Raw genomic sequence first — 22260 nt, forward strand, 5'->3', positions numbered from 1 at the left:
TCTAGGGTAGTGAAGAGGTTATGTCTCTGGTTAGAAGACAGTTAAAGGGTTAACCACCACAATATTTGTACTGAAGGATGCAGACTATCTCCCTCTTTGGCTTGAGCCTTGGTTCCTCCATCCCAGTACATGTCTATGCAGAGACCAACATCATTAGCTGCGTGGAATCACAGAACAGCTCAGCCAATACAGTAATAGAGACTCTGTGATAAGTGTCTGTGTAATCTATCACAGGCTTCTGAAGGATGTGAAAGGGGTCGAGGGAATACAGAAAACTTCATTCACTCATATGCCCTTATGTAAAGTATAAGATGTGTAAAAACTGATTACCCGGCAGGCAGACAGGAATTTTAGGACAAACTGTGCAAGTCTCTTTGGAGTTTGCTCACTTCATTTCAAAAACATGCACAGAAGGAAAAAGAGACGGATCGGATCTTGTTCTGGCGCTGCCTCAAGGAATGTCCCGGGATGAATATAGCTGGATGATTAGTTGCTTTACTTGTGTTAAGACATAAAATGAATTATATGACTTAAAGGGGTTTTCTCATTTCAGCAAATAGCATTTATTATGTAGAGAAGGGTTAATACAAGGCACTTACTAATGTATTGTGATTGTCCATATTGCTTCCTTTGCTGGCTGGATTCAAAGTTATGGTCCGTGGTAGTGGAATCCATAACGGAATCCTTAGATAACCCGAACCTTGTACGCCGAAACTTGAAAACAGAATTTCGCTCATCCCTACTTGTTAGTTAAGAGTTGTCATTGAAGTGTCCAAGTCAACAGAATGGGTTTTGCCCAAGGATCGTAATATAAAGAGGAAAGAAATCAGATCTTCCAGTATAATCAAATACAGGATGTTACAGTGAACACGATGACATGCTGGATGCAAATATTCTTTAGCTGGATATTTCTAATTATGTGAGATCACTAGTGGGTCTTTCAAATGTTTTTCATTTTCATCTATGAATGAGGGGAGACACATGCCATCAAATACTTTCCCCCAGTCAGAAGTAGATGTTTCTGTATCTGGAGTGCTACCTGAATGACAAAGTGACAATTTTCGGCCAGCAATTAATACAGCTCATTGGTGTTATCACAGATCGCATGAGGCATTGCGGAACTGGTCACACTGATCATGATCACAGAGAGGATTTAGGTGTTCTTTTTTGCTTTTCTTTAACGATTTGCCCAAAAAGTTTGGCTGCTTCCATAGCACACCCCCAATGGATAGTGAGGCCGAAGCCACCGTGGCCATAGTTGTGTATGATCTAAAGAGAAGAATATACAGATAGTAAATGGACTGTTCTAGTGAACAAGCAAAAAAAAAAAAAAAAGAGATAAGCTAATATACTAAAAAACCTTACTCTATAGCACCACACAAAAGAGGTCCTTATGGGAGTTCCCCAGGACAGCTCAGAAGCTGCTGTAGATTTCTGTCTAGGTGCACAGGACTGCTGGAGGATGCACCTAATTTATGACAAGGCCTGCTCCTCGTGTTAAATTAGGCACATCCTCTAGCATCTCAAGGCCAGCGCAGAAATCGTCGGTCTTGATAAATCTTCCCCTTGGTGTTTGTATCCTTTCCACCCTAGACCATGAACCACGCCCTTGCTTGTCTTCCTGGATAGCAGACACTACCACATATACAGTATACTAGCCTCAGGCATCATGCACACAACCGTTTTTTCGGGTACGCATCCGAGCCGCAGTTTTTGCGGGCTCGGGTGCGGACCCATTCACTTCAATGGGGCCGCAAAAGATGCGGACTGCACTCTGTGTGTTGTCCGCATCCGTTGCTCCGTTCCGTAGCCCCGCAAAAAAAAAATATAACAAGTCCTATTCTTGTCCGTTTCACGGACAAGAATAGCATTTCTACAATGGGCCGCCTGTTCCGTTCCGCAAATTGCAGAAGGGCACACGGGCGGCTTCCGTGTTTTTGCGGGACCGCAAAAAACGGAACGGTAGTGTGCATGAGGCCTTAGAGGCATTCTTTGTGGCATAGGATGATATTGTGGCAAAGCCATCGGTGTGACATGCACAATGATCTAGCAAGTAATACTGTCACTCAACCTGTCTCTCCCAGTTACACTAGCCAAAACCAAGTCCACTTGAATAGGGCAAGGGGCCATGTTTTTTAGCAGAAGCTCTGGGTGAGGGGCATAAAGTGTTGGTGCTTCTGCCGGGTGCACTTACATCACTCTTCAGAGATCCACACACCAAAGGCTCTCTCTCCAACCTTACTTTGCTCCGTGCTGGTCTCAGTCCTGCCCAGTCATGCACAATCTTCGCATTCTACAACAGCAAGTAGACCAATTATTAGTTATCAAATCACATACTTCAGTATGATCAACCCTATTAGATCAGACATACTGCCTGGTAGGATTGATCCTGCTTATTAAAATGATACCACCTGTCTTGTGAAAAATCAGATTGCGACATTCATGAGAACAAAAATATATATTTTATTGTTTATGCAAATTAGGGCTTCAGTCCACTGAGGGGCAGCGCCAGCGCCTAACCCTTTATTGCACCCCAGCTCCTCAGCTTTCCAGTGTGGTCCAAAGTTAAACAGCATCTGTCAGCAGGATCAATCCGATCAAACCAGGCATACTGCATGGTAGGGCTGATCCTGCTCATTGAAAGGATAGCTGTCTTGTGAAAATCGGTTGTGGAAATTCTGAGAAGAAAAAGACTTGTATTGTTTATGCAAATGAGCGATTCAGTGCACTGAAGCAGTAATTTGCATAAAGAATAAAAGTCTTATTTTCCTGGGAATGTTCACAACTGATTTTCACAAGAAAGGAATATTTTTAATGGTTGATACTGCTGGAATGTGCTTTTTAGGCAATGCTACGAATATCTGGCAGCTGCTTATCTCACTAAAATAGCAGTACAAATGCATACTCATACAGAAATACATGCATATGGCCATTGGCTCCACAAGTGTTTGGCCGACAGCTCTTTTCTGTACAGTCAGAATTAGCCTTCCTATAAACATTTTAGTTTATACATTTCAAGTACAGACCTGAAATGTGTTCATCATCCCTATTAACATTGATAATTAACTCTGCGTATGTTATGTCTGTGGGGGGAGAAGAGGTGAGGGCCTACTGGTACTACTCGGCACCTCTGGCTGCACTCATCCCCAAAATGAACAAAAGAGAATAGGTCTACTCAAAAACATACTAGGACTGGTCCTCTTTTGTGCTGACCGCGGCAGGCTAGAGCGGTCTCCTCATGCCACATACATTTTATGGTCGTTGCCTCCTGCGACTATCTTGCTACATGTATTATTGATACATTTACTCTGACGAACTAGATAAAATGGAATAAAGGCCAAAGAAATACAGTAGTAATGAGTGGTTATGCTTATTTTTCTTACCTTTAGGCTAGGTACCAGTTTTACAGCATTCTTCCCAAATCCAGTTATGATCACTGGACACTTCTTCATTCACTCCAGTTTCCCAACTGATAAATGCCTCCTAATGTCACCATCTGAGACCTGCACGCACAGATAACATGAAATGTGGAAGGGTTTTATCCACTGGGATTATACATTGATGCCTACACATAAGATTATGGGTTTCCATTTCTGTATTCTATATGGAATATTATACATCACATATTTCCTATAGGACTCACCCTGGAATTATATAAGGTGTGGTATATACTCCAGTCCTCAAATCATGGGTCAGTATAAAATGTTTCATCCAGGGAGCAACCACCTATGACACACAGTAAAGTGAAAAAGCAACTAAAATGTGTAAATTTTGGAATAGTTTAGAAATGTCTATTTTTTAACCCCATTCTTTATTTTATCATATTACCAGAAACTGGGCCGGCTTTTATAGTTAGTACATTAACAATGTTATATGATTTCATAGAACATTTAAAAAAATCCACCATTGGAAGCAATCTCAGCTTTACAGACACTTTGTTTTCTGTCAGTTTAACCATCTCCACATGACTTTTGCAGCTTTTTCAACTGCCTTCTATGATATTCTGTCTACTGATCCGCAAAACACGAACACTCGGCTGTGTGCGTTCCACATGGCCAACCCTGTGACCGAAATGCCTATTCTTGTCTGCAACAAGAATAGGACATGCTCTATCTTTTTCGCAGGGCTGCGGAACGGAACTACGGATATGGCCAGAACGTGGTGTGCTGTCCGCATCTTTTGAGGCCCCATTGAAATGAATGGGTCCACACCCGTTCTGCAAATTTGCGGAACAGATGCGGACTGAGAAATACGGTCGTGTAAATGGACCCTTGGTTGTCTGGGTTCAGTGCTGAACCTGGACATATCCCATTTTCACCCCTCCGGCCCCTCTGACATGAGCATTAAAGCATTTCATGCTCCGATGCTCTCCCTTTCCCTGCGCTGGATTGCCGAGGGCAAGGACTTTTTTGTTTATATTTTTCCACTGCTAGGCGGAGGCTTCGCCTAGCAGTGTTGCCGGTGACGTCACCGGAACTGATGGGGGGGCTTTACTGGGAGGCATACGCCTCTGCCTAGCTTTGCCAATGGAGAGCCCGGTACGTCACCGGATCTCCAAAAAAAGCCCTTGCACTGCGAGATTCAGAGCAGGGCAAAGGAGAGCTTCGGAGCATGAAATGCTCACATCAGGGGGGCTGCCTGGGTGAAAATAGGAATTTGTCAGGGTGTATTAGACTGCCAGGTTTTCTGGCAGATGATCGCTAACAAGCGTTCTTATGAATCCTCGTTAGGGATCACCTGGCAGTCTAATACTGCCTCCAAATTCCCAATGAACAAGCATGCTTAAAAAAAATAATCACAATGGTGCCGGCGGCAGGTCGCTATTACACAGCACACTGCTACCCTGCATGGGGACGAGTGATGGCATAGCGATCGCTCCTCCCCATGCCACTGAGGACATCGCTGCATGTAATAGCAGCAGTGTCCTCCGCTAGCTATCTGACGATTGCTGGGAGGAAATGCTTCCCCCCTGACAAGCGTCTGCGGCATTGCGGTGTCTAATATACCCTTTACAGAAGATAGAGATGCCGAAGAAAATATAAAAATACTGAAACAAGCACCATGTATAAAGAAAACAATGATTGTAGTGTGACAGCGATTCGGTTCCTGATGCCAGAACTATGCTATAGATGCTATACAGTCCAAGAAGGTGCCGCACTTCAATAGGTACTCAGAAAGTAGTTACATTTCAGCTTCCATACCAGATCTTCAGAAAAGCTCCAGTATACGAGATGAAACGTCACATTTAGTTTACACTTTTCTACTGTAACTGGTACATCCAAAAGGAGTGGGGATATTGTAAATAGGCAGAGCTGATCTGGGTCTGCTAATAGTGATGGACGAACATCGGCCGGGACGATTCAAATCAAATGTTCATGAACCGCGTGTTCGTGGCGGGCCCCATTGACTTTAATGGCAGGCGAACCTGAAAAACCTTCAGGTCATATTTGCAGCCACCAAATACTTACTAGAAGTGCACAAATAGATCCACAACATGGACAGTGACATACCAGAGGGGGATCATTGGCAAAAATTCCCACAAAAAATATGTATTTTAATCAGGGGCCATTTTTATGCTTCTTAAAGGGAAACTCTCAAAAATGTGCCCTGCTGGAGCCTAGAAAATTTTTATTTTAGGCCACGGGAGTACAGGCCCCAAAAATTAGGCATTCACCTGACAGACAAGAAAGTCGGACACCTGTCGGCCTCGGCATTACCTGAGGCTTGATCCGGAGGGCGGCTGTCGATGGATTGGCTGCAAGAAGATCTCATATCTGAATTGACCAACACATCTTCAAACCGCCCTCTTCTTGCAGGCGCGGTAGGATTGGTACCCACACCTGTTTCGCTGTGGGTGGAAATACCTCTGCCAGCGCCCGCAACAGCAGAATGCAGCATCTCTCACAGCAAGGCCTGGAAATGCTGCATTCTGCCAGCCCTCTGTGATGCTGGTAACATGTCTGCCATTTTGTGTTTGTACCAGGGGTCTAAGTACGTTTTCACCCAGTACTGGTCCTTGCCCTTTATGCTTTTTATATAGGGGTCCCTCTTCAAACACTGGAGCATGAAGGCCCCCATTTGCACTAAATTGGAAGTTGTGGAGCACCCTGGCTCCTGCTCATTGCCCAGCAGAATGTTGTCCTCGGTCTCTTCCCCCCAGCCACGGACAACACCAGGGATCCCCGAAAAATTTAAAGTCCCCCTCAAACCCTGCTCTTCTTGCTCCTCCTCCCCCCAGCCACCATCCTCCTCTGACTTCTCTTCAGACTCCTGCTGACATGTCTCAGATGGAGTAGCCCCCCTAGGAATTCATTCAGCATTGCAACTTCCTCATCTTCCTGCTCCTGCTACTCGACGACTTGATCAATGACACAATGCAATGCACGCTCCAGAAAGAAGGCATAAGGTACGATATCACTGATGGCGCCCTGGCTGCGACTGACCAGTTTGGTGATCTCATCAAATGGTCGCAGAAGTCTGCATGTGTCGCGCATGAGCAGCCACTGGCGGGGTGAAAAGAAACCAAGCTCCCCAGAACCTGTCCTGCTGCAGAGTTTTTACAGGTATTCGTTAATGGCACGTTGCTGCTGGAGCAGCCTATCAACCATATACAAGGTAGAGTTCCAGCGCATCGTGCTGTCACAAATCAGACGTCTGACGGGTGTCGCCGCTGAGGCTAAGGCGAGCCATGGCCGTGTAAGATCTTCTGCCGCAAGACCGTCCTGGACCCCGGGGTATTGGCAATGAATCGCTGCACGACTAAGTTCAGGACTGTGCCATGCATGGCACGTGTGTCATTTTGCCCTGTTTCAGCGCACTCAGCAGACTGGCACCGTTGTCGCACACCACTTTACCAACTGTCAAATTGAGCGGGGTTAGCCACTGATCCGCCTGTGACTGCAGAGCTGAAAGCAGTGCAGGACCAGTGTGGCTCTTGGCTTCCAGGCACAACAGCCGCAGCACAGCATGGCAACGTCTCACCTGGGACGTCGAATAGGTTCTAGGGAGCTTGGGAGGCGCAGAGAAAAGAGGCGGTAGCAGTGGAAAAGGAGGAGTCAGCCGAGGAGAAGAAGAGGCAGGCCTGCATGCAATCCTTGGCGGTAACACCAAATCCACACGGGAGCCACGGGTTACATGCTTGACGGCCGTCAGAAGGTTCACCCAGTGGGCAGTAAAAGTTATGTACCTTCCCTGCCACGTCCTTGGCTAGTGATGAGCGGCAGGGGTAAATATTCGAATTCGCGATATTTCGCAAATATTAGGTAGTATATTTGTCATATATTCGCGAATTAGAGATTATTTTCTTGATCGCGAAAAATCGGCAATGCAATATTCACGTAATACGCGCAAAATACAGGCGTGGGTCACTATAGCTACATTTTTCAAGCTGCTAGAAGTTTCCCGAGATTGGAGAAAATGGTTGGCACGGCAGAACATTACAATAGCTTTATATGCAGATAGAGTGCTCCAATATATTCGCAATTGCGAAATCGGCACAAATGATGCGAATATTTTGGCACAATATGTGCAACTTCACGTTTTAACAGGTCTGACTACTTATTAGTGATCGGTGCACTAGTATTGTTGTGAACGTGTGACATCACAGCACTATTATGTATGTAGCATGTATGTACTGTATGTATGGACAGCTACACTATATAACTATCTAACCTACACCGACTATCTCCCACTAACTATCTGTAATAGCTTTTATATATATATATATATATATATATATATATGCTAACTTAACTAACTAACTATCCAATGTAATGACACAGGATAGCAGAGAGCACAGCAATAACACTGCTGTCTCTCAGATCTGCAAAATACTGCATACAAGGGCTGCTGGGAAGGTTCTTATATAGTAAGGGGTAGGCAACTTTCCTATTTGTTGCTAGGGATGTTGCTAAGCTCAGACATAGACATTGCAGCCTTCTCATTGGCCCACAAGCAAGAAGGGAGGTTACTGATGGAAAAAAAAATCTAGAATATTCGAAATTACGAATATATAATCACTATATTCTAAATATTCGCAAATTTCTTGAAGTGCCAATATTCGTGATTAATATTCGCTATTCGAATATTCACGCCCAACACTAATCTTGGCACCGACACTGTGTGCCAGAGATATATTCACTTGCCGCTGAACGTGGCCATATAGCTCTGGGATGCCCTTCTGGGAGAAATATTTCCTTCCCGGAACCTTCCATTGCGGTGTGCCAATGGGCACAAATTTTCTAAAGGCCCCCGAGTCCATCAGTTTATATGGCAGTAGTTGGCGGTCAGCCGTTGGCCAAGAGGGTTATCTGGCGTCATCAACTTTTTACGCTTCAACATTTGGACCACGCAAGCCTGCCTTCTGCTAGATGAACGCGACGATGGCACGGTGGAAGGTGGAGTGAAGGACAAATGGGAGGAGAGAGGAGAAGAAGCAGGACATGGAGCGCCAGGAGTGTGGCTTTGTGGGTTCTGACGGCGTTGCTCCCTTTGGGCTCGGTGATGGGAGGTCAGATGCCTTCTTAAGGCGGTCATCCCTAGGTCAGTGTTGGGCTTACCGCGACTTATGCGTTGACAGCACAGGCTGCAGATGGCAACACTATTGTCAGCAGCTGACACGTTAAAAAAAAGACCACACTGCGAAGTCATGTGCCAGCGTCCTGGGAGAGTCAGAGGTGACCGTGCATGGTGGATGGCTCACTCCAGATACATTTGCAGTCTGCTTTTTGCCTCCTGTGCCCTGCAAGCTCTTCCTGCTGCTCCGTCTCTCCCTCTGAACTCTCCTCCTCTTCCTCTCTTGTGGGCACCCATGTGACGTCCATCGACACGTTATCATCGTCACCTTCACTACTACTGACATTTGAGATCTCGGAGTAGGCAGCAACAGTGGGGACCTTCCTCCTTGGCTGATCTGGGTACTGTCGTCAGACCGCTGGCTAGCGACCGTTGCTACCTCCTCTTCCTCATCCGATGTCAAGCATGGCTGTGCATCCGTAAGGTCTGGGAATGGATGGGAAAATAATTCCTCTGACTAGAGTGGAGGGGTTATGGTGGTGGTGGTGTATTTGGGGGTGCACACAGCAGAGAGAGGAGGGTGCAGATACAGAGGATGAGGAGGGTGCAGAAGCGGAAGGCTGAGTGAGCCACTCAACCAACTCTGGTGTGCCCTTTGAAGTAATCGCAAGCTCCTTTTCCAATTTCCCACTTAGGCTCCGGCCTGGTGCAGCTGCCTGACCCTTACCACCCTTGCGGAACGGCCTGCCTCTTCCTCTGCCTGTCATTTTCAAAATGACCCTGTGCCCAAGTCCCTAGAGAAGAGCAGTATTTGTGGAAGCAGGTATATCAAAGGCCTCAATTAATAATTAGGTAGAAACAGGTATATCGAACCAATTAATCAGTATTTTGTGGAAGCAGGTATAGCAAACCCCTTAATCAGTATTTTGTGGAAGCAGGTATAGCAAACCCCTTAATCAGTATTTTGTGGAAGCCGGTATATCGCAGGCCTCAACCAATATTCGGTGGAAACAGGTTTATCGAACCCCTTAAACTGTATTTTGAGGAAGCAGGTATATCGCAGGACTCAATCAATATTTGGTTGAAACAGGTATATCGAACCCCTTAATCAGTATTCTGTGGAAGCAGGTTTATCAAACCCCTTATTCAATATTTGGTGAAAACAGGTATATCGAGCCCCTTAAATCTGCATTTTGTGGAAGCAGGTAGATCGCAGGCCTCAATCAATATTTGGTACAAACAGGTAAATCGAACCCCTTAATCAGTATTTTGTGGAAGCAGGTATATCGCAGCCCTCAATCAGTATTTTGTGGAAGCAGGTATATCGCAGGCCTCAATCAATATTTGGTGTAAAGAGGTATATCGAACCCCTTAATCATTATCTTGTGGAAGCAGGTATATGGCAGGCCTCAATCAATATTTGGTGGAAGCAGGTATACTGAACCCCTTAATCATTATTTTGTGGAAGCAGGTATATCGCAGGCCTCAATCAATATTTGGTGGAAACAGGTATATTGAACCCCTTAATCAATATTTTGTGGAAGCAGGTAGATCGCAGCCCTCAATGAATATTTGGTGGAAGCAGGTATATCAAACCCCTTAATCAGTATTTTGTGGAAACAGGTATATCGCACCCCTCAATCAATATTTGGTGGAAACAGGTATATCGAACACCTTAATCAGTATTTTGTGGAAGCAGGTATATCACACCCCTCAATTATTTTTTTTGCCACAACAGTTAAAACACACTAGCCTGTTTATTTGGGGTAACAGGTATATCGCAGCCCTCAATCAGTATTTTGTGGAAGAAGGTATATCACACCGTTCAATCAGTTTATCTGCTAAGACCCAGCAGCTCTGGTGTGATGAGAACACCTGGAAAGGAGAAGACAGAAGTAGTAATAAACTTCTGTTTTCTCCTACAGTACACTGAGATCCAGGGATCCAAACTGCTTCTTTTGGTTTACAGGAGCAGGAGCTTTAATCCTGCACCATACATGTACAGCACTCCAGATTAAACACCAAACTCTGTATATGTATAGTCCTTGGTCGCTATTAGGTTAATGGGAACCGTGGGCAATGTGAAATACCAACAGGCTCCCTCATTACACACAGCTATGTTTTAATCTGAAATGCTTCAGCATTTTAGAGAAAGCACACTTTAAAGGGTGTGCTACCCACCATGCTTGGCTTCATTGACAGGTCTTTGACTATATGTAAATAGGAAGAGACCTAGCCGAGTCGCGCAGGAAGAAGCCGGAGAAGAGCTGCCCAGGTGACCGATAAGTGTATGTAGGGAAGGAGCCTGCCAGTATTATATCCTTGTGGGCAGTATGATTCCCCTGACAGGTTCACTTTAAGGAAAATGTGAAAAGTGACAATTGCCACTAGATCGCATTGGATCCAACTTACCTTCAGGATCTGTCCTCTTCCTGGTTTTAATTCTGGATCCGGTTGCAGCTGTCCTGAACGTACGCCGCTGCAGTTAATGATGACATCTGCCCCTAGAGCAGCCAGCTGGGGATTAAACACAAGAATCAGGGACATCTTTATCTTGTGGTTTAGAGTACAGTCAGATGACACAGCTGGCTACATGCAGATTCTACCTCAAAATCATGTAGCCATTGGCTGCCATGGGTGGAGGTGACTGACTACGTGCAGCCAGACACACTTTCTAAATTTCTTAAAGAGGACCTGTCACCACAAAATGCAGTGCAATCTAAAAGCACCATGTTCTAGAGCAAGAGGAGATGAGCAGATTGATATATATTGTTTTGGGAAAAGAGTCAGCAAAACCTGTAATTTATACAGTTATATCTTATGCCTTTTTAACCTCCTACGAACAGCTATCGGTACAGGAGGAAGGTGTTATCAGTGATAGCATTGTGTGTATAAATGCTGTCAGTCACTGGTAACACCTCCTTCCTGTACCGATAGCTCTTCACAGGAGGTAAAAAAGGCAAAGACATACATATGTATAAATTACAAATATTACTGAATCTTTTCCCTCAAAACTACATATCAATCTGCTCAGCTCCTCCTGCTCTATAACATGGTGCTTTCAGACTGCATTGCACTCTTTAAGTTCTCATACAGACAATGTATTAAAAGCAACCCCTTACCTCACCAAAGCTTTTCACTGTCTTTTGGATAAACTTGACTCCTCGCTCTTCCAGTCTACAGAATAATCCAAGACAGAATGAGACATGGAGGACATTCCTACAGCGAATACTCTGGTAAGAGCCACCTTTACATAAATGACTATGGTCTGAAGATACACAGACGTACCAGCTATGGTATATAAGGTCTATCCATTCAGGTTCATGTCAGTGTATGCACAGTTTTTATGAAATATTTTTTTGAGTGCAATTTAAGGAAATCAATCAGAAAATAAGAAAAGGACAAGAGACATAGCTCACTGAATACATGGATTATAAAGAGAGGGCAACACTTCAGGAATAAGAATACATCAAGGAAATTGCTGGACAAGACCACAGAACCTGGGAATTGAGCAAAACATTGTAAAATATGGCAGAAGAGGTCTCTGTACTGTGCGGTGTTTAAGACACATCTATAGGGTATTCCCACATGTATATCCTGCAGTTTATTTAATGGAAATGTTCCAATTTCACGCAGCTATAGGCAACAAAACTGATGTACAAAGCAATTATGCCGCACACACTACTGTGGAAAACAGTGAAAATCACCATGACCTGAAATGTACATGGAAATTGCAACAAACTGTGTGCAGCGATATTTCCAAAGGAGGATTCCAGGCTCTTAGCGGATGAGACCTGACGTGAAATTTTACCCAATATTTACCCAGGGAATGTCACCAAAAATGTTATCTGCCAGTTAAGGCTACATGCACACAATCGTGCCGTTTTTTGCGGTCCGCAAAAAACGGAATCAGCCCGCGTGCCTTCCGCAATTTGCGGAACGGGCGGCCAATTGTAGACATGCCTATTCTTGTCCGCAAAACGGACAAGAATAGGACATGCTATATTTTTTTTGCGGGGCCACGGAACGGTGCAATGGATGTGGACAGCACATCCATTATGCATCTTTTGCGGCCCTATTGAAGTGAATGGGTCTGCACCCGAGCCGCAAAAACTGTGGCTCGGATGCAGACCCGAAAAACGGTCGTGTGCATGAGGCCTAAAACCAGACAGCGAAACATTTCTTTATATTTCTAATCTGTTTTTATTTTCTGATTATAGATTTTTTTATTCTATTTCCTAAACATGATTATGGGGGCGGCCATCTTGCCTGAGCTGTTCTTAACAGAATTAAGAAAGCATTAAGAAAACTGCTTTATGGCAGCCCTATGGGCCATAGACACAATGGTCAGGAGCGGACCTCATTGACTTCTATGGGAGAGTCTTCTAGACATGCTCTGTGACCTGTGCAGAGGTCATTGTATAGGGAAAGAATAGATAAGCTTTGTGAATGGTGGATCCTGACTTATCTGTCATTCTAATCCTGCCTGTAATGATATCACCTCTGTATAGATAAGCAGGTAACTTCGACAAAGTGATCTGTACAGACCAATAATAAGTAGCGCCTATTAGTGGCCAGTGCGAGAACTGCAGGATTTTATGTTTTTTGCTTAAATATAGATATTGACATAAAAAAGTAAAAACAACAAACATTTTTTACAAAATATGTTTAACATACAAAAGGTATTTTAAATAATAGGTCATTTTCTGATACCACATTAATGCATTATAGGATTGACAACCTGATTTGTTTTTATTTTTTTCTATTCAACTTATCCAAAATCACGAACAGTGAACATTTTTTACAGACCCACTGGAAACCCATACTGAGTCACAAAGCTTAGAAGTGATATATGTCTACAATCCAGAATATTTGTTATAAAGATACTAGCAGCCCATACTGTGCATTGCAAAATTATCATTCCAATCATAAAAACTTGCATAAGATCCTCTAGCCTCATGAAAAAAAAGAAATCACAGATGTATCAATTTATTTTACAGACAGTGGAATGCTGTTCCCTTTTCTTTTTTACGAACGGTCAAGGAATTTACAGTCGGCCAGCAACCCTGATCCATTGTGTAAATAGGAATTTATCATTTATATGTTGTCTTAAGCTGGGGCAAAATAGCAACGTTGTCGCTCCACAGCAAGTCGCACAAAAGGCGCGTGGAAAAAAAAAAAAGTGCAATGTGCTGTTGCACGATTATTTTGGAGCTGTTCTTTGGCTGTAATAACACATAGCGAAGTCACAGGCGAGTTGCATATCACACATGACTTACATTAAAGTCAATGGGTTTTCTGCAGCTGTCGCATCGTCGCCACAGCATGTCGCCTGTCGCACCGTTACACCGCTTACAATCACGAGATCCAATGTCGTGTGGCTTTCATGTCGTGCAGCACATGTCATGTAGCCCCAGCCTTATGTGGAAATGGGTTTACAACAGCATACATATGAAAACTTACTTCTTGGTGAGCCATGGTAAGTAGCTCTTCCCCTCAATCATCAGTGCAGTGTTGAACCACCCATAGCTGTAATAACAGATAAAAATAATGAGCAGTCTGTACACAGGGGGGGGGGGGGGGGGGGAATTTATGAAACCATGAATGCTGGTTTTCTGGTGTAAAAAAGACCCTTAACTTTGGCATACACCATTTTTGTGCAAAAATGTGGATTTTTTGTGATTTTACCCCATTCTCGACACTTTTGTAAACTGATTGTAGTTAGCTAAGTGTAAATGTTTCAAAAAGTAGCAAACAGTAGTGCAATCTAATTCCATAACTGTGAAATAGCATACAATAATATACTACCCCAAAGTGCAGCACTCAGTAAAGTGAAAGGCCTAATGTACCAGCAGTAACAAACACGATGTCTGGAAGTAGCAAATATTCACATACGTGATATCAAATATTTTTGGAAAAATGCCTTTATATATTCCCTAGTTTGCATACCTAACCAGTTCTATGCACCCATACAGTCATATGCATAAAGTAACAGTGTATATGTCTGTTGATGGAGGATTAAACAATTTATATGTTGTTATTTTTAATACAATGATGGATTATTTCCAGGAAAACTATGGAAAAAAACAGAAGCATTCTTCATATTGATCACTAGATGGCGATCTTTCTCCAAACCAGACTAGAATTGCACTGCATTCCCCTGAGGTCTGACACCAGACAGTGTTGGATTCTACTGTAGTAATTGACCAGCAATAGGTAATAGGCAAATGCACTTTATCATCCCCTAAGGCAGTAATGGGCAAACTGCGGCTCTCCAGCTGTTGTAAAACTACAAATCCCATCATGCCCTATTGTAGGCAGACTGGGCATACTGGGAGTTGTAGTTTTACAACAGCTGGAGAGCCGCAGTTTACCTATCCCTGCTCTAAGGCAATAGAGCTCAGCATTTCTTTTTTAAATCAGATAATTTTTATTCATTTTCCAAGAGGTAGAAATAAAATAGAAATATCATTGCACATACAAATTGCAGTATGAGGTATACATAATCTCCGTTAATTTACATATATTGTCTCAGCAGTAATACATATGCATATTATCTAACAACGGTGCAAGATATCAATATGATTTCTTATCAGTGAAGAATGGTAGCTATCATAACTTATTCACTCTTAAAACCCTCAATCCCAGGCGATGAGACGGGCACCACATCAACCGTTCAGTTGAACCGCTTAGGATAACCAACCTTCCTAAAGTACCATACTGGATCACCAATCATATCACCCCTTCCGTGTATGATTTTTATAGAGCTCAGCATTTCTGCCACATGAGAATACCTTGGTTTTCAATATTTTAAAGGGTTTCTACCATCAGAAATACTGTTATGTAGCTGACTGACAGTAGCGATGCGCTAATGTCAGCACTACATAACAGTATGTTTTTTACATGTCTCCCTGCAGCCGTTCTGATAAAATAAGCACTTTTATAATATGCTAATGAGCCTCTAGGTGCTATGTTGGCGTAAAATCAGCACCTAGAGGCTCCGTCTACTCGCCCTTTATCCCGCCCAGGTCCCCTGTTCTGCCCGCCCCGCTCCTCTTGATTGATGTCACAGTTCGCAGCATTGCTGACGAAATCCCGCGCCTGCGCCGTTCACTTCTGTATTCGGCGCAGGCGCAGTGAGTGAAGGCCGCTCTCCTGATTGCCGGCTTCCTCACTGTGACGTAGTCGGCGAATACAGAAGTGAACGGCGCAGACGCGGGATTTTTCGTCAGCAATGCTGCGAACCGTGACATCAATCAAGATGAGCAGGGCGGGCAGAACAGGGAACCTGGGCGGGATAAAGGGTGAGTAGACGGAGCCACTAGGTGCTGATTCTACGCCCACATAGCACCTAGAGGCTCATCAGCATATTATAAAAGTGCTTATTTTACCAAAACGGCTCCAGGGAGACATGTCAAAAACATACTGTTATGTAGTGCTGACATTATCGCATCGCTAATGTCAGTCAGAACATAACGGTATTTCTGGTGGTAGAAACCCTTTAATGCGTTGCTTTTCACACCTAGTACTTCATAAAATGCTCTATGAGTTCACATGGCTTTTAGAACTACAGCCAATCACTTAGCCAAAGAATGGTTACACTGTCATACCTATAAGAAGTAACTTCAATGAGACTACATATTGATTGTACACATAAGCTAGCTCAAGCTGTAGTGCATATTTAAAAGGATTGTTCCATGAAAAATATTTTACATATTTCAAAACAGCACCTGGATTTGAATATTTTTCTGACTGCATGCATTTAGTGCAGCTACTGAGTTATTCAATAAAATCTACTGTTATAGTGCCACCTGCTGTTTATTATTCTCCTTATTTCTCTGTCCACCTACCTAAGGTGAACACACATGTTCAGTTCCATTCTTCAGCTGCCACCAGCCCTATTTCCTATTAGATGCCGGGATAGGTACAGACAGAAAGCACACACCTCCTGAAAAAAGACACCCCCCTGAGCTGCCAGCTTGATATTAATCTAACATAAAAATTGGAGCAAAGGACGGGCAGAGCTCTGGACCCATGTGAGGTACAGGGCTGGTTCTGGCTTTGTTAGAATGAGATGATCATGTGCTATGTGATGTTTACATTAATTATGGGATAACCCATCAAAAGTGGTTAGGTTTTTATACAGTATATAATAAAGGTGCATGTGTAATATAGTTGTCCCACCCCACTCCCTTGCAAATTTTCTTAGACAGGAACTGGAGCAGCATTCAGTGACCACAATGTCACATCGTTTTCCTGGTTTGATCTCGGTTATCCACTGTCAAATCTAATGACAACATTATTTTCCAGTACAGGGAAGACCCTCAGATTGTCCAGTAACCTGTGACGGTACTGGTATGGCCCTACTTTACATATTCCCTATCACACTGTAATGGCCAAGATCTAAACTAGAGATGAGATCTGTCATGGAAAGCTGTAAATGTGAATATCCCCAAAAAGTCTTTACCGGGGTTAACAGCATTTTAATCATCCTCTCTACATGGCCCCTGGAGTAACTCTACTTACTGACAGAATCTGTCCGCCGAGCTGTGCGAGGGAACCCTGTCTATCACGATACCCATGTGTAATAAAGATTCTGGAGCATCTTTTCTCTAGAGGATTATGAATGAATTGCAAGCAGTCTGCATTGAGGGTCCAGATGGGTTTTACCAGTTGGGGGGGGTTCCTGCACAGTCTGACACAGGCAGTACTGATTGGATTATGTTAGACTGGTAACACCCTGATGGACCTTTATGGCAGACTGCTGGCTAGTAGGAATAGTAAAGAAATGACATGACAGAGTTACAGTATATGAAAAGATGTTCCAGAATTGTAATTGTTATTACACTGGGGAAGGCAATTGGTTACTAAAACAGACACGTAAGGAGAGGTGTTCTCAGGGGACTGACATGCATGCTTGACCGAACCCAGCATGCATGTGTACGGAAGAGTCAGCAAGAATAGGTGTGCTCCAGCTATTGAATGTGTTTGCCAGATGTTATAATGGGATGAAGCAGTTTTGCTTAGCAATTGCATGAATTTTATATAAGATTGACAAACCTATATCCAGGAAATAATTCCAACTCTCTTGGTGTAAGGCGTCGAAACCCAAGGACATCATCTTTCCATGAAGGTTCCTGGAGAAATCAGAAATCACAAGTATGACATTTTATACAGTATCTACATAAAATTTTTAAATATACAGTCTCAGGATACACTATTTTCAACATACAGTGGTCTTCCCTGGGCCACTGTAACTTGATTCAGCATACAACGTCACAGACATTGCCGATATGCAGCACGTGTGATTGGTCGGAAGATCTAGCCAGTCATCATGGATATTTCACTAGTAAAACAGCTATATTACTGAAGTGCATGCTCTGATTGGCTGTCTTTAAGTAAAATGTTTAATCTTCATTTCGTGTTATTTTGGGTTGACATTTTGGGGTTTCAGAGATTGGGGTCTGTAGATCCTGTGCACTCGTAGGTTGCCAAAGCTGGCATCGAGCCTTGTCCCATAAATGCTCTATTGGCGATAAATCTGGTGACCGGGCAGGCCAAGAAAGTGTTGCAATCTGGCACAGACATTCCTGAAAAATATGGGCTGTGTGTGGAAGAGCATTATATGCAGAAAAATGCCAGTTGGAGCTTGTTCACCATGTGTGCGTGCTCCTACCCACGTAGGGAGCACAACACCTTCTAACAGCTAAGTTAGACCGGCCTAAATGGTGGGTAATTCATCACAACGATCATCCTGCTTCTCTCAGTCCAATGATGTGCTCCCTTTTAAAGTCTGTCAACTGGGCAAAATGTCTTTAAGTGTATCGTGGAGGCTTGTCTAGCAGTCAACAATCTCTCACCAAGAGGTACACTACCCAAAAGTAGCCTCTGAAAGCCTTTTTATAGGGCAGCCGAGGAAGCATTTTTACACCTTCTTGTGGCAAGAACTAGGGGGTCATTTACCAACAGATATACGCTACTTTTTCCCCTTTTCTGCCACTCATGCCCGGTCTAAACAAGGGGGCGTGGTGTGGGTGGGGAAAAGGGGGGTCCGGCAGGCCCATCTACTTTATCATTTTCTACGCCTGTTTTAGGCATAGTAAATGTTCTAGATTTACGCCAGCAAGGTAACTGGCGTGGATTTAGACAAGTGTAAAGTCCACCCAAGTTATGTAGAGGTGGATGAACCGCCAGCATAGGAGGGACAAAGACCGGAGTCTAAATCAATGGTCTTTATACATGTCCCCCCTAGTGTCTAACTAGACCTCACCTGTAATCATTTACAAATCTGCCTGAGACATAACTGCATACCGAGACATTGCTATCTGGGTGCGTTGTTTGTCCATGAGTGTACTGTAACTGGAAGGACCACTGGATTTATCTTCCAGTGACCCTGTATTATAACATGCATTATAGCCCACATCTACAGCATATTCAGACTTCTGGTTACTACTCCAAAATTTGGCGCCACCCTCTTTTGCATTAAGTGGCCGCGTGCAGGACCTCCATGGCCCAACTGCTTTAATAATATATGTGCCAGAAAACTGCTCTGCGAGATTTCGCAGTCGTACTAGGACCAGGTGGGGTGGAATTATGGCCAGATGGAGATGTCGCACATGGGTGGACATATTGACGCAAGGGGCAGCACTGGGAACTCGTGTAGATGCGGGCTTGGGCTCCTACAACCGATAATTCCTCCCCGATTGGCACTTTGCAGCCTAATTTTCATATCAATCAAGCTTCTTTTTCTGACGTTTGGAACCTACACATTTTCTAACAGAGGTACAGTTGTCATGATGGTACAGTGGACTAGAATGCATTGCCATTTGTTAGATACACTTGAATGAAGTGACAGATTCGCTTTAAGGTTGGTGTTCCCTCTCTGCACCTAGTAAAGAAATTTTGCATCGAATGGTGAGTGCCGCTTATTCATTTATATTTTTTTTTAAGTGACAGATTGGCTTTAAGGTTGGTGTTGGACTGGCTCCTTCCTTCCATGTTTTCTCATAATGCGGTCACTATTTACATTCTTACATGAGCAAAATGAACTGAGTTTTGAAGTGCCTAGATTAGTGGGATGGATTTTGTGTGATGTATGTATTTGACACCTTAAAAGCATAATTACAACCTAAAAGGCAGAAACAAGAAATAAGAGAATTCTCATTATACCACCTTTAGGAGGTATGTAGTGAACATGCTTTCTTTTAACAGTATTCAGTGAATAAGGTGTTAAGAGAATATATTAACTAAACTGGTACCCTACAAATAACAGAAGGCTCGGGGCCTATCTATCTTATACCACCTGGTAATGGTCATGGAACACATCCAGAGCTAGGAAATTGATAGTGTGGCGAGGTGCCAATAATATTCTGACTATAATATCCTCTGTCATGTTAGTAAAGAAATATGTGCAATTGGGTGGACATTTTATGGTGGTAGATAATTGTACACAAGTATTTACATCATATAAATGAATATTGGGTACTTAGCAAAATATTTTACTCAAAATAAATGTGCCCATCCACTGCAGCATGGCAACCTCTTATAGATGGGACCCTGAACTAAAATGACTCCTCTCTCTTTGGGTTTGTCCCGCCAAGTGAATTCAGGGAAAGCAGGATCCAGCTATATACTGCATATACTGCTCTTATTAAAAAACTTGGTCTTTGGTCTGATGGGTAACCAGTGCACAACCAAAATGGAGGTTGCCACACACCTAAGGCAAGTCATTTTAGTGTTGGCTCCCTTACACAAGAGCATAACTCACATTTAAAAAAAAAAAATGCAAAGCAGGAAAACACGTTGCAACTATTTATTTTTACATTAAGCCGCAACTCTAAACCCACCCAATCCCTCAGTAAGGATGCGCTTGTAGTGCATCCCACAAAGTAAGAATGCCTCCTTAGTGCCTCCCAACTCAATTGTGTTGAGTGCCCTCCACACACTAAAGGTGCACCCCAGACAGTAATGATGTCCCCTTATTGTCCCTCAGATAGTATGTGCCCCTGACACAGTATAATTCCCCCTCAGTGCCCCCACGGAGTATGCTGCCTCTTTAGTGCCTCTGACATAGTATGATAGTCCCATAAGTGCCCCCTGACAGTGTGATGTCACTATAAGTGACCCCCACATGGTATAATGGCTTTGTAAGTGCCCTATAAGACATAATGACACACAGGGGCGGACTGGAAACATGAAAAGTGACCCCAACAGAGCCAAATACCACAAAATACTGTCAGCAGAAACAATGTTTCAGAAATGCATCCCCAAAAACTTCCACTGGGTATCAGTCCACTGGGAAGTTTCCCTGTAAGGTCTATGGCCAATCTGCCCCTAATGACACATTTCCATGGTGAACGGAGCAGTGCAGGTCTACTCTCTGGTTAGGGCTGTCTGTGGCTAGTCACTGCATCATGCCTGCCTGGGCCAGGGACATGACACCTCTCTGCTTCACTACTGTATTCAACTGTATCTGTGTCCTGAGGATGCAGAGACATCTGAAAGCAGGACACACAGTAGCCATCCTGGACAGAAGTCAAAGTTCAGGAATGTGGTCCTGGATCTGGGACAGTTGGGAGGCATGGAAGAGGTCATAAGTGTATTATATTCTTATACTGTGTAGTGAATACAGTATTAGTATCCCTTATAATCTACATATTCAATGTCTGCAGAATGCTATGACAGAATATAGTCGTTTGTACATACAGGTGCAGGTTCTTTCAGCAAATTGTATCCAGACTGTAGAAATATGCCCATGTCCTGGGCTTCCGCAGACTGTACAGATTTTAGAAGATAGTCAAAAGTTTCCTTGCTCCATTGACTGAAAAACAAAATGGTAAATGCAGTGAAAAACGTCATATTCACACTACAGCTAAGCCGCTGCCAAAACGTTTGATGTAGCTTATCTCCCATGGGAACGAATGAGCCTTCATTCTCCCAATATTTGCTGTAGAGGGAAAGTTTCATACACAAATTTTTATTTTTTTATTCCATCCAATTTATGGAAAGCTGGATCATTTACATAATCAGATATATTGCTTTACAACTTCACAAATGCAGATTTGCAAATATATTGATGTTCATTGATTTTTAGATGCAGTAGGTATTTCAATAGTTTTGCGGTGCAGGTAACTCTGCTATAGTATACAGTACAGTATAAAGCTGGCCTTTGTTGTGTATGGCTCTGGTGCTTTCGTTTTCATCCCTGCAGCAGGTTGTCATGCTATAAAGGTACATCCTCTCTACCCAATTTTGTGCACATAATATACAGTTAGGTCCATATATATTTGGACACTGGCACAATTTTTTTATTTTTTATTTTTACCTGCTTACTAAAACATATTCAAGTTATAATTATATAATGGACATGGACATAAAGTCCAGACTTGTAGCTTTCATTTGAGGGTATCCACATTAAAATTGGATGAAGGGTTTAGGAGTTTCAACTCATTTACATGTGGCACCCTGTTTTTAAAGGGGCCAAAAGTAATCGGACAATTGACTCAAAGGCTGTATCATGGGCAGATGTGGGCAATGCCTTCATTATTTCATTCTCAATTAAGCACATAAAAGGCCTGGAGTTGATTTGAGGTGTGGTGCTTGCATTTTGAAGATTTTGCTGAAAAGTAAACATGCGGTCAAAGGAGCTCTCCATGCAGGTGAAACAATCCATCCTTCATCTGTGAAAACAGAAAAAACCTATCCGAGAAATTGCTACACTATTTGGAGTGGCAAAATCTACAGTTT

General features: G+C 43.3%; 1 protein-coding gene across 1 annotated transcript in view; it reads right to left on the reverse strand.

Annotated features, from left to right (window-relative positions):
• Positions 1 to 772: 772 nt before the first annotated feature.
• DAO (D-amino acid oxidase) overlaps positions 773 to 22260 on the reverse strand; it is a 38205-nt gene continuing 16717 nt past the window's right edge. The window contains 11 exon segments of the mRNA XM_040416603.1: positions 773 to 1269; positions 2195 to 2293; positions 3384 to 3404; positions 3406 to 3435; positions 3437 to 3503; positions 3644 to 3726; positions 10927 to 11031; positions 11637 to 11691; positions 13978 to 14043; positions 17575 to 17651; positions 21220 to 21334. Coding sequence (XP_040272537.1) covers positions 1141 to 1269; positions 2195 to 2293; positions 3384 to 3404; positions 3406 to 3435; positions 3437 to 3503; positions 3644 to 3726; positions 10927 to 11031; positions 11637 to 11691; positions 13978 to 14043; positions 17575 to 17651; positions 21220 to 21334 — 847 coding nt within the window. The 3' untranslated portion in view covers positions 773 to 1140.

This window comes from Bufo bufo, chromosome 2 (assembly GCF_905171765.1).
Source record: "Bufo bufo chromosome 2, aBufBuf1.1, whole genome shotgun sequence".
Lineage (NCBI taxonomy): Eukaryota > Metazoa > Chordata > Amphibia > Anura > Bufonidae > Bufo > Bufo bufo.